General features: G+C 35.3%; 2 protein-coding genes across 4 annotated transcripts in view; one reads left to right on the top strand and one right to left on the bottom strand.

Moving 5' to 3' along the window:
* LOC131162897 (uncharacterized methyltransferase At1g78140, chloroplastic) overlaps window positions 1-1,987 on the top strand; it is a 17,759-nt gene extending 15,772 nt beyond the window's left edge. For both annotated transcript variants that reach the window (XM_058119508.1, XM_058119507.1), the window contains exons 8-9: window positions 956-1,063; window positions 1,552-1,987. In XM_058119508.1, coding sequence (XP_057975491.1) covers window positions 956-1,063; window positions 1,552-1,692 — 249 coding nt within the window. In that variant the 3' untranslated portion in view covers window positions 1,693-1,987. The remainder of the gene's footprint in view (window positions 1-955; window positions 1,064-1,551) is intronic.
* A 529-nt stretch (window positions 1,988-2,516) lies between these two features.
* On the bottom strand, window positions 2,517-9,777 carry LOC131162896 (uncharacterized). 2 transcript variants are annotated; one of them, XM_058119506.1, is made up of 4 exons: window positions 9,135-9,214; window positions 6,140-6,201; window positions 4,492-5,243; window positions 2,517-3,323 (listed from the first exon to the last, which is right to left on the bottom strand). In XM_058119506.1, exons 3-4 carry the CDS (start codon window positions 5,142-5,144, stop codon window positions 2,819-2,821), a joined length of 1,158 nt encoding a protein of 385 aa, XP_057975489.1. In that variant the 5' UTR covers window positions 5,145-5,243; window positions 6,140-6,201; window positions 9,135-9,214; the 3' UTR covers window positions 2,517-2,818. The 2 variants fall into 2 exon arrangements, with proteins under 2 accessions (XP_057975489.1, XP_057975488.1); XM_058119505.1 differs by lacking the exon at window positions 6,140-6,201 and having other exon boundaries at window positions 9,135-9,777.
* Between the last annotated feature and the right edge of the window lie 1,963 nt (window positions 9,778-11,740).

Below are 11,740 nucleotides of genomic sequence, written 5' to 3'. Positions count from 1 at the left end.
GTGATTAAATCCTAACTTTTCCCTCCTTAAATTCTACTTATTTGATTGATATATCAACCAAAACTGGGGCTTCTCATCACCAAATTGTGATTCTAAAGTTGCTTTTTTATTTCTATTTTGTGTTTTTGATTTCTACTTTTATGATTTCACAATAAGGAAATGGATTTTTGAAGGGAGCTGGAGACATTGGCTCACAATATAGATTTTTTGGCTTCTTTTTGTGGTTGCATTTTAGAATCTTTATTTTTAATATGAATTGATGACACAATCTGAACTTCCATTGTTCTTGTAGCAATGAACTTCAAGAAAATTCGCACCAATAACACTTATTTGTTTTTTTAGTTATGTTTCCTCGAAGTTAGATTTTTCTAGGAAACTTGAAAGAATTAATTTGCACGCATGGAGACATTGTTTGATGTGAGATGCATTTATCCTTTCAAATTTAAAATTCATGATATTCAAGCCATATGTTTCCAGCCTCCTTCTAGATGGAGAAAAACTACTACTTTGCCTTCTACCTTTGAAGACTATGATAGATGTATAACCAAAATTCTTAATTTTTTTGAAATTTTGTATGGCTTCTTGTTTTGAAGGATTTGTCTTCTTCTTCTTTTCTTTTTTTTCCTTTTTTTTTTCCATTTATTTATAAAAGTATATATATTCTTTGAATACTATAAATTTCTTTTTCTTTTGAAAGAAACTTTTTTGTCTTTGGAATAAAACAAAGCTAACCAATTGTTGTTCATAAGCTTGGTTTGTGGGCATAAGATGATAAACATTACCAAATGAGGATGGTTTTATGAGTCAGACACATTTGATGCCCAATAATATATTTAGCAGCATAGTCTAGGATGTCTAAGATCACAGTTGTTGTTGTTTTTTTTTTTTTTTTAATTTTTTTATTATTTATAAATTCATCAAATGGTCTCAATTAATTGGTGTCTGTTGCTTATAGGTGGCTGAAATAAGTCGAGTTTTGCGACCTGGTGGAGTTTTTGTTGCTACTACATATATACTTGATGGGCCGTTTGCTATGTTTCCATTTTTACAGACACTACGCCGGGTATATCTTTTAAAGCTTTAACCCGCATGACTATAGTTTAGGAATCTATTTGCAAAAGTTTTCTTATGGGAGATCGTACTGGGAAACAGAGAGAAAACCAACCTTTAGAATTATGGATTAAATCAGATCAATTAATTGTCACCATGGATTCCTATGCTGCAGTCCACCATTTCTAAATTCTTTATTTGGGTGCCATTTATGCTTTGTAGTTGGAAGAATGACTTCTTCTCCAAACTTGGTGCTCATCCTCTGCAATACTGCATTCAATCTGCTCTTTATGATTTGCAGTGGAATTTGAATTCTTGAAAAATTTCAGGACTTATGTGAAAATCACATAGCATATGCCCTAATCTGTAGTCGGGCAACAAATATTTGGACAAGTTCGTCCATTTGTCATTAGCTTTACTTTTAAGCGCTTGAACTTTTTTTCAGGACTTGTGTCAACTTTAATCTGACTGGTGGTGGATAATTTTTTTTTCCCTTTGTAGAACATTGTGCGATTCTCAGGCAGCCGCATCTTTTTATCTGAAAATGAACTGGAAGGTCTTTGCAGATCTTGCGGGCTACTGGGTTTTACTAGCGAGAGGAATGGGCCTTTTGTTATGATCTCTGCTACAAAACCGAGCTAAGCATATGGTTCTTTGTGCCTATGCCTCTTTGCCTCAATTTTTCAGAATTTATTAAGTTCATTTTTATTTGGACGTTTACTGCAGAAAGCTAAACTTGTGTGTGTTTCTTGTATATGAAGGTTATGTTTAAATTGTTGAGGTTTTATCACCCACATCTGTAAAAATTAGGTCATTCATGGATGGAAAAGACTTATAGAGTGCAGTGAACGGGGTGAAAGGTTGTTTTATATGTTGTTGCCCATGGATTATGTCTTATTTAAAGTTTGCCAGTTTAAAAGATGGCTTTGTTAAACTACGTCAAGTTTCTCTCTCTCTGGTGAAAGGTTTCCTCTTACAGGCTATGTATCGGGGTCTTCTTGTTAACAACAGCTTTCTTTTATTTTATACATGTAATATTGGACTGTACACGTCAAAGTTTTGACATGGATTGAAATTGATAGCAAATTTGAGTTCAAAAAACAAAAACCCCACGTGAGGTTTATATATTGGAATCAGCCAGTTAAGTAACGAGGTAATTTAATTTTGAGGTTATTAGTTTCAACACAAAAACACAGGCTATGCCAAGTAGAAAGAAGCTGTCTTGGGCGCTAGAGTTGATACGATGGTTTCTCAGGCCAAGGGCATGACTGTAGTAACAGTCACTCTACCAAGGAATTTCACCTTTAACAATAACAGCACCTCCACAACTTCTCACGTCCCTGCATATAACCACCCGAGTCTTGTTGGACACCAACAGGAATGCCTTAAAAGCTTTACATTAATCCATACTACCATAAGTTTCGTTAGGCCTTCAAGCAAATCAAGCTTGTAACTGAAAAATAAACAATTGAAAAACGGTAATCTTATAAGCTATTTTTGTTCTTGTTGAATCACGCATTACCTACGTATAGAGGTAATTTCCAGTCCAATATCAAAACCACATGGAGATTTGAATTCTGTTTTTTTTTCATTTCAAAGTTAGATTGGCTTGTACAAAATCTTTATCATTCTAATGAACCTAGAGTTCCATGTATGACTAATCTCCAAGCTATTATAAGTTGAGCTACTTCAGTGAAGTGCAGCCTCGTGGAAAATGATCCAGCTTCTCTGCTCTTTAGAATTGCTATTTCACCTAAATTGGAGAATGTCATTGGCTGTGAAGCGGAATCTGCTCATCATTGCCATCAAAATCACCACTGTCATCTTCATATACCATTTCTACAATACTTCTATCCTTGCTATTTGTTTCATCAATTTCAGATAAGTAAAGTTGAGTGTACTCTTTTCCAGCAGGTGTGTCATTAGAGTCTTCTAAATGTTGCATCTCTGATTCTATTAATGCATCCATCTGTGCGCGCTCCCTGTCTCTCGGATAAGTGCAATAAAGGAATGAGTAGATAAAGCAGCAAAGAGCCATTGGAATTCCTATTGCTGTGTACAGAGCCCTAGCTAATGATGCAGCATTCCCTCTATCAGTGGCAATCTCTTCAGACTCACTCGACCCTTCAGGGACTGGTTTATAACCATAAACATGTTGAGCCAGTATTCCAACCACAGGGGGAGCAAAGGATGATAGTATGGACTCAAAAGATCGGTCCAAGGCATAGATACATGTTCGGGATTTCTCAGGGACTATCTCTGCAAAAATTGGACTGCACACGACATTATGAATATAATTAACTAGCAAACAGTTACAAACTTTCGTAGACTAATTAATTTGAGATAATGTTTGGGAACATGAATTTAGGGCCTGAATTTGAATTTATGTTAACTGAAAGAGAGTCAAATACAACATTTTCTCCAAAACCCAAGGCCTGAAATCCATGCTCCCGAATGCAGGGTAAGTGAAAACAGGTAACAATTTTGGTCAATTAAAGTGCATGATCTCATCATTTCATGATATAAAGCATTAGGAATTTGAGCACTAGGACAAATTTATGCCATTTTTTTTCAGTATCTGATGAGTCTGCAAGGCTATTTTAGGGATCTGATAAATGACCCATTTGTAATTTTTTTGTTGGGATTACCTAATCCTTGGGGTTGCCTCAGTGATGATTTGGTCCAGCATGATAACCTAGTCTCTTAAATTCCATGGAAGTTTTCTAATTCCTCCATTTGCCTAAGAAATGGCTTTTGCTTCATGGATTCAACCAATGAGTCCTGGGAATTGTCATTCATTTCCAGGTATTCCCACATTTGGTTCACATTTTATAATAGGAGATCCCATTACTAAGTGGTAAGTACTCCTGCAGAGCTCTTCAATGCTAACATTACCTTTCCCATTTTAAAATGTGGGTATTTGGATTTCCAACTTATATTTTAAAAATCCAAAAACTACCCTAACTTATTTATAACCTATTTGAATTGCATATTTATTTGTAGTAGTAGTAGTTACATTATTGAATTAGCTTTGAACTACATAATAGTTTATAATCTTATTTTAGTTATTGTTTTTTATATTGTATTTTCAATGAGTTGAGTAATTTTTTAGTACATACTTCATGTTATCTATTGATTTTTGTAGTAAAGTACCACTTGTCCAAACATGGGAATACTGCATAGTGCATACCCATAAATTTAACAAAAATATGCTTCTAAACCAAACATGAGAATCCTATATTTCCCGAATATTGTATCCAGGACCCTATCAAGATTCTCAAGAATCACAACACCAGAAGGCATCTTAGGTGTCACGAACGAAACATCACATAAATGTCAGTGGATAACTATTGGGACTATTCTTATGCAAAGTCATCAAAATTTATTATTATATTAAACTGCAGACTAAAGGAAAACAAGAGTGCAATTGAGAGACTTTACTTGTTTGTAGCAGGACCATTCCAGGAAATGCAAAACCCTGTGATGAACAACACCAACCCGTGCATGGCTGCTGTGGATGGGACATTGGGTAAAAGCAGAAGCAGTAATGCTGCAAGAGGTATGGCTGACCCGGAGCTTATCTGTGCTAGAATTATCCTACCAGAATTTGGGAGATGCTTGGAAAGGAGATCCCCCATCCTACCACCAAACAGTCCCCCTAGCGAAGCAGCAATCACAAAGAGGGCAATGAGGAATGCAGTTTTCTCATGGGAGAAACCAACAAGTTCTAACCACATGGGTGCAAATGACAAAGCAGACCATGGGAAAGAACCGGTGACACCCTGAGCTACAATAATCTGAAAGGATGAAATCTTCATAACTGACTTGGCCTCCTGGACCAGGTCCTTCACTTCTGACCATATGGGTTTATCTGGAAGTTGACCACTAGCTCCAGTCGCATCATTGGAATAATGTGGATCATTGGCAAAGAGGCGGACTAAAACACCAACTGAGATGCTGAATATTCCAACAAGATGGAAAGCAATTCTCCAACCAGGGATCCCCATGAAAGCTATTGGAGCTATCAATACTGAACAGAATCCACCCATGATTGAGCCAAGGTTGCCTGTTAGCTGTAGCCATCCGAAGGCCATACCACGGTTGCTCTCATCAGTTGAGTCAGCTACAAGGGACTGGATTGCTGGTGCAACTATGGAAAGGCCAATCCCATTGAGGGCTCTGGACACAGCTACCTGATCAACAAAAGATGGAAGAACTAACGTTACATTTGGTCGACTGAATGGATAGCGTGGGAATAAAATAGAAATTGTACAGGGATATAATAATCTACAAAAAATTTGCACATGCAAAAGTTTTTGGTATTCCATCCAACGTTGAACAGGAAGGAATAAACATTCCCGTGTTGAAATTTAGGACGTCATTTGTCAATTCCATGTTATGTATCGATAAAAGCTATTGCATGGTCATTTGCTTTATAATGACAACATATGTTCTCTTATAAATTATTATATACCTATACTATGAACATTCAATTCCAAATCTATTCTATTTCTTGAACGGTTGAACCGAATGTAACCTATGAACGAAATGATCATAGTGCCAAAAAATTAATCTCTCGCAACCATTTATAGCTTCAAATTTTGAATAAAAAGGGCTGGAATTATTTTGAGGTAAATTGAATTAGCTTGCCCTAAAGGCATAAAACATCCTAGATTCCTATGCCTAACTCTTAACTCCTATTTGGAATTGTGAGGCCTTCACATCTTGTCTTATTGGCAAGTTCTTTTACTGTTTGAATTGATTGGAGGGAATTTTGAGAATCAAAATCATGGCATCAGAAATTTAAATAAGTCTAATTTGTGAAATTATTTTATTTGTAATTATTAGTGCTTGTTCAAAATGCTGTCATCATAAGATTTGAAGTTTTCAATGAACTCTAGATTAACCTTTTAGTAGTTATGGTTCCAGCTAAAAAGAGCCAAAAGGAGCCAAAATCCAGTTACATGGAAAAACTGAAAAAAAAAAAAAAAAAACTCCCATAGCATTTCTGTCAAGCAAATCTCCTAGTCCAAAAGGAGTATGAACCATGAGATCAGGAGGGCAGATGTTCACTGGTTTGCCAACCAACCTGCTCAGCTCTAACATTCTTGCAACATCCGGCGCAATGTGTTCAATTGGAAGACAGCATGTCTGCAGTCCATGATAAGATCCTTATTAGAAACATACCTTGTGCTTGCCCTAATTATGAATAGTCATCTCACATATGATATATATACACACACATGCTAACCCACCAGTCAAGAGGAAGACCAAAAGTATCCAGAGCCCCAACCTCGCTATTTATTCAATTGCAAGGCAAGAGCCAAAATATAGAGGGATCAGTGCAAGTGTGACGTGCGACCAATATAATTTGTAATTTTCATTTGGTTTCCAGCAGATCTATTAAATGTTTTCTACAAACAGTTAAGAAAATTTAATATTCTCTTGAAGCTCTTGCTTGATGTTGAAGGGAAATAAAAACAATAACACCACAGCCATAAGTTTTGTTATGCAGGGTTTGCTATACGAGTCCTTCCCACCACTCATTTGGTAAGGATCCATGTACAGACATTTCAAAAAGTCTTATGCTAGCTATCAACTACCTAATACAACCCTCCTCCTTTACTGGGCCTGAGACCAGCTGTGTGTGGGGAAATGTTACAACTATGAAACAAACACAGGCAGAGTTAATGCTGAAAGAACATATGGGGCAAGACACCCAAAAGAAAAAAAAAAATGGAAAAATGGAAAAATGGAAACTAGGAACATCTACAATTTGATAACTGGGTGACGTAAGAGGACCATCTCTTAGATCATTAGTTATGCTTTTCCTAGAATTTAAGAGGAAAAAAAAAAAAAATGTCACTGTTTCCTAGGCTTCATTTAAATTCCAGAAAATATGGAGAGTACAAAAACATCTGAATGTTGCCTTTTAAGTAGATGTAGATCCCTTTCCTAAGAATATAATACACTTATACTAGGTGATGCTCCTATCTCGGAAAGCATTTCCTAAGCAGAGCCCAGACAAAACCTTGTTCTAATCATAACAAAATCTTGTCCTCATCATGGTAAAACCTCACACCCATGGCAATAAGCTTTAAATTGCTTTCAATACTGCAAATGACATTCTTATCATTTTGGACCAAATAGAAAATGAATTATAATATAAGTTTGCAACTTTCTAGGACAAAAATACTTCCTTTTTTGTAATAGTTATTATTATTATTTTACCAAAACACAACTGTATCAATTTATTTGTTGGAGTTAGACACTCATTTGAGTATCTAGTGTAATGTTAACTTGTATATTATATTTATATATGTGCGTGTAAGTGCACACTTATCAATATTATATATAATTTGCATAGACTTCCCAAATACTTAACGTTCTACATCTCCCCAGTTTCCACACATGCTCTGGCACTAGCACCTGTACTTGCCTCATTCCTACCCCCACACTCACTTTCCATCTTGACTATAGTTTGAAGTGTTACTTCGTTTTTCTCTGTCCAAGATCAAAATGCAGGATTAATAATTTCCTACATTTGCATGAAATCTCGAACCACTTGCCTCCATTCAAATATCAATAAAGTAGGAAATAGAGAAGAAACAACTCCAAATTGATTAGCGAACAAATCTTTTAAGCTATTTTCAAGTTCTTTTCACTCCATTCATAGCTTTGAAGATCAATGTGGAACTATAATTTCTTTATTTTACTCCATTTTCCTCACGGAGCTATATATGAAATGTAATTTTAGTAATGATAAAAGAAATATTGGAGACAAAGTTATACTTAATGATGAAAAAATAAATAGTACTTGTAAATTTCGATACCTCGGATCTATCATGCAAGTTGAAGGGGAAATTGAAGAAAAATAGTACTTGTAAATTTCGATACCTTGGATCTATTATACAAGTTGAAGGAGAAATTGAAGATGATGTAATGCATAGAGTTAAAGCAGGTTGGGTAAAATGGAGAAGTGCTTCAAGTGTCGTCTGTGATTGTAGATACCCTTAAAATTAAAAGAGAAGTTTTATAGGACAACTATAAGACCAACTATGCTATATGGATTGGAATGTTGGGCGATGAAGAAATATAATATCAAAAAAGTAAAAGTTGTCGAGATGAAAATACTTAGATGGATGAGTGGTGGTATAACATTGAAAGATAAATTAAGGAATGAACATATTTGCAATAACTTAGGTGTAGCTCTTATAGAAGATAAGATAAGGGAGGGACGACTCAGATGACATTGACACTTGCAACGTAAGTCGCATAGTGTATCGATGAGGAAGAGTGAGTTAGTTACTGTGGGGGTAGTAGAAGGGGTAGGAATGGAACTAAAATAACTTGAGAGGAGATAGTGACTAAAAATTTAATATCCATAAATTTTTCAAAAGAAATGGTCCATGATCGCATAAATTAGCGAAAAATGATTCATATAACCGATCCCACTTAGCGAAACTTAAGGCTTGATTTTGTTATTGTTGTTATTATTGTTTCTCACGGATACTAAAATTAATTTTCATTGTGCTTGTCTGTTGATCATAAAACCATTTCTTAGAATCATGTTCCTCATATTTCTCTAGGGCACATTTCCAACGCAGGTTTGCCCACTATTTCATGTTTGCAGAGTTGATGGGGACCATGGACAAGCAAAGGTTGCAATTCAGCCCAAAAGAAACAGATTCCACTAATTTTAACAAGTTAAAGCTACCCTAGTCTTTCTTTTAAGCAAAGGATTCCGCAGTCTGCACACTGGAAAGAAGATATCAGGCAGAATATATTTCTTAGCATTCATTTCCCCAAAATTAGCACAAAAATTAGAAATAGCAAAACTCAAGGTGAATTAACACTCGCTCTGCAAATTACATCATTTTACCACAATCACCATGTGAACAGGCTAGTACTCCAGAAATAAACCCAGTCCAATAAAACCCAAAAGTCATTATTCCATCGAAAGATCCAACCGAAAATGCAATAGAGCAAATCGTCATCATCATCTGTAGTCAGGCTAGTACGAAATAAAAATAGAAATAGAAAAAGAAAACAAAGAACAAAGATATTGGAAGCAGGGGAGTGACCTGGAAGAAGGTGGAAGAGAGGGCAACGAGAAAGGTAGCTGCGGCCCAAAGGAAGGCGCCGAGGGCGATGACGTGGGTGCGGTCGTGGCGGACGGAGAGGTAGACGGCGAGAGGGTAGCAGGCGGATTGGACCATAGAGCGGAACAGGGTAAGGGACCCCAGCCCCGTAGGGTCAGTGTGGAGGGCCGCACCCACTTCCTTGTACACCCCCGGCAGCAACGACTCATCCGCTCTCTCCATTATCGCTGCTAAATTCACCAGTATCAGCGTCGCCGTCTCCGCTCGCATCTTCTCCGATCTCGGGTGTTTAACAAGAAGACAGAAGAACCAGTGAGGGCAAAGGCCGAATCAAATTGAAGGTAAGGGTTTGGACATTTGCGTGTGGAGAGGTTTTCGCCCGTATCGCCGGTAAATAGGAGGACAGGGAATCCTCCGTGCGCGTTAAGTTTGCCGCCGGGTCTCTTGGTAATTGATGATGCGATTCTTCGCAAATCAAAACCCCTGATTCGCCCTTCCTACCATGATTAGGTACTCTGCATTTTTATTTTTTATTTATCTTTTGCTTTGGGGAAAAAACCTCAAATTTTGGTTACACTTGAAAATAATTCAAGGCATATTGGTTCATGGAATGTGAGTAGTGTGATTATATATCATAGTTGGTTCACAAAAAAATTTAATATTTTATTAGTATTGCATAACTAATTATATCATTTAATTATATTTAAAAAAAATTTTATAGTCATTTAAGAAGTTGTATTCAAACTTTCCTAAATTAAATTAATATGTTCTTTGGCAACGGAACTTGTAGATAGGCTTTGTCTTCTCCCTACGTAGAGCAGAACGATAATCAAAACCCCTAACTCGTAGTTTGTGATTTTTAACAAAATTGTTGACCCCAACCTTCCTCGCCCAATGTCCGACCTCTCTTCCTCTTTACTCGAGATAATGTTGATTAGGAATGCATCTTTGAACTACATTTCTGTTCAAATCTTCACCATCATCGTCATCTTTCTCTCATTCGAATCTTTACTAAAATATGTCGGAACTGCATCAATAGAGGTTGCATTCTTATTTGAATTTTTACCACCATCGAATCTTGCCATCTCTCTCTCTCTCTCTCTCTCTCACACACACACACACATGTTGTTTGGTTTGACTTTTAGGGCTCTATTTTTTATTAAAAAAAAAAAATTCTATCACAAATGGATTGAGTTGTTCTATGTTTTGGACTAATGTTCTTTTCTAGAGATGACAGCTAGTATTTTTTTTTTTTTTGTTAAATGAAAAATAATACATGTCAAAGAATTTGATTATTAGTGAACCAAATGCAGGAATGATGTATGAATGGTAATATGATTATAGAAATTCAATATTCTAATAATCTCAAGTTTTACTAGAATGTTGAATTACATGAACCTAACGTCATAATGTTAGTTGCTAGTTGGTGCACATGTGATTATAAAATTACAAAAATAGGACAACGGTGTTGATGTGTACAATATTTTTTATTACATAATTAAAGTATTTATATTTATAATTTTTATAACTAAAATTATAATTTAATTGTAAGGATTTGTTAAAAAATTGGAGTTGTAATTTGTTGATGTGTTAAGGGTTAAAGATGTTCAAAAAGGAGGTGAATGGCAAAGGCAAGAGTGATGCCTTTCTAAAAACTGACATATGTGGTGAGAAGTTTGGACATTTCAAAGGCAAAGTAAAATTTTTGGGAAGCTATATAATTTGATTTATAAAGTGGATGTTGGGATGGTTTACAATATGTAAATTCTCTCACTCTTTATATTTATTTCTCTTTTAAAATTGAAGATGTAGAAAGGTTTAACAACTACTAGAAATTTTTCTCAAAGCTTCGAATCCCCTTATCTGAGTTTTATAGGGTCCAATGGGAAGAGCAGCAAACATGTAACACCCCAACCCCGAGGGGCCTGGGATATTAACTTTTTACTACTAATTTACAGCGGAAGCAAAATAAACTCAATTATTATTAAACCAGAGCACTAATTATCCATATTACAATCATTTATTTTAAAAAAGAAAAATTTCACAACATAAATATCTGGCATCATGCTAATATTTCTAATCAATCTTTATTTTTTCTATCCCCACCCGCGTGCTTGTTAAGCCTGATTTCCGACATGCTCTTTAGAGTCATCTTAAATAAAAATATGATTGGAGTGAGACGACGCTCAGTAAGTAAATAAGATTATTATTAGTGTGTGGCCAAAATGAGCTTTTAAAAACTTTCGTAAATCAATATTTAATACTATAACTTCAAAACTGTTTTTAGAATAAATATAAATTTAAAATTTACTACATAAAACTTTTACCGTCAATTACAATAGTAAAATTTTATAATCATATACTATAACTGTTAAATTAAACTTTTAACTTTAAAACTGTAAAAATATTTAATGATAAACATACATATACTTTTTCCTTATACGTTTTCCTTATATCGTCATTTAAGTACCAGAATAATCATTTTCATGTAAACTTACACTTTTTTTTCAAATCATCAGTAACTTTGTACACGTAATTAACTATGTATAAACATATATTATAAAAACCACCCTTAGGCCTGTTTGTCG

This window comes from Malania oleifera, chromosome 8 (assembly GCF_029873635.1).
Source record: "Malania oleifera isolate guangnan ecotype guangnan chromosome 8, ASM2987363v1, whole genome shotgun sequence".
Lineage (NCBI taxonomy): Eukaryota > Viridiplantae > Streptophyta > Magnoliopsida > Santalales > Ximeniaceae > Malania > Malania oleifera.
This window is presented reverse-complemented; position numbering and strand designations above follow the sequence as displayed.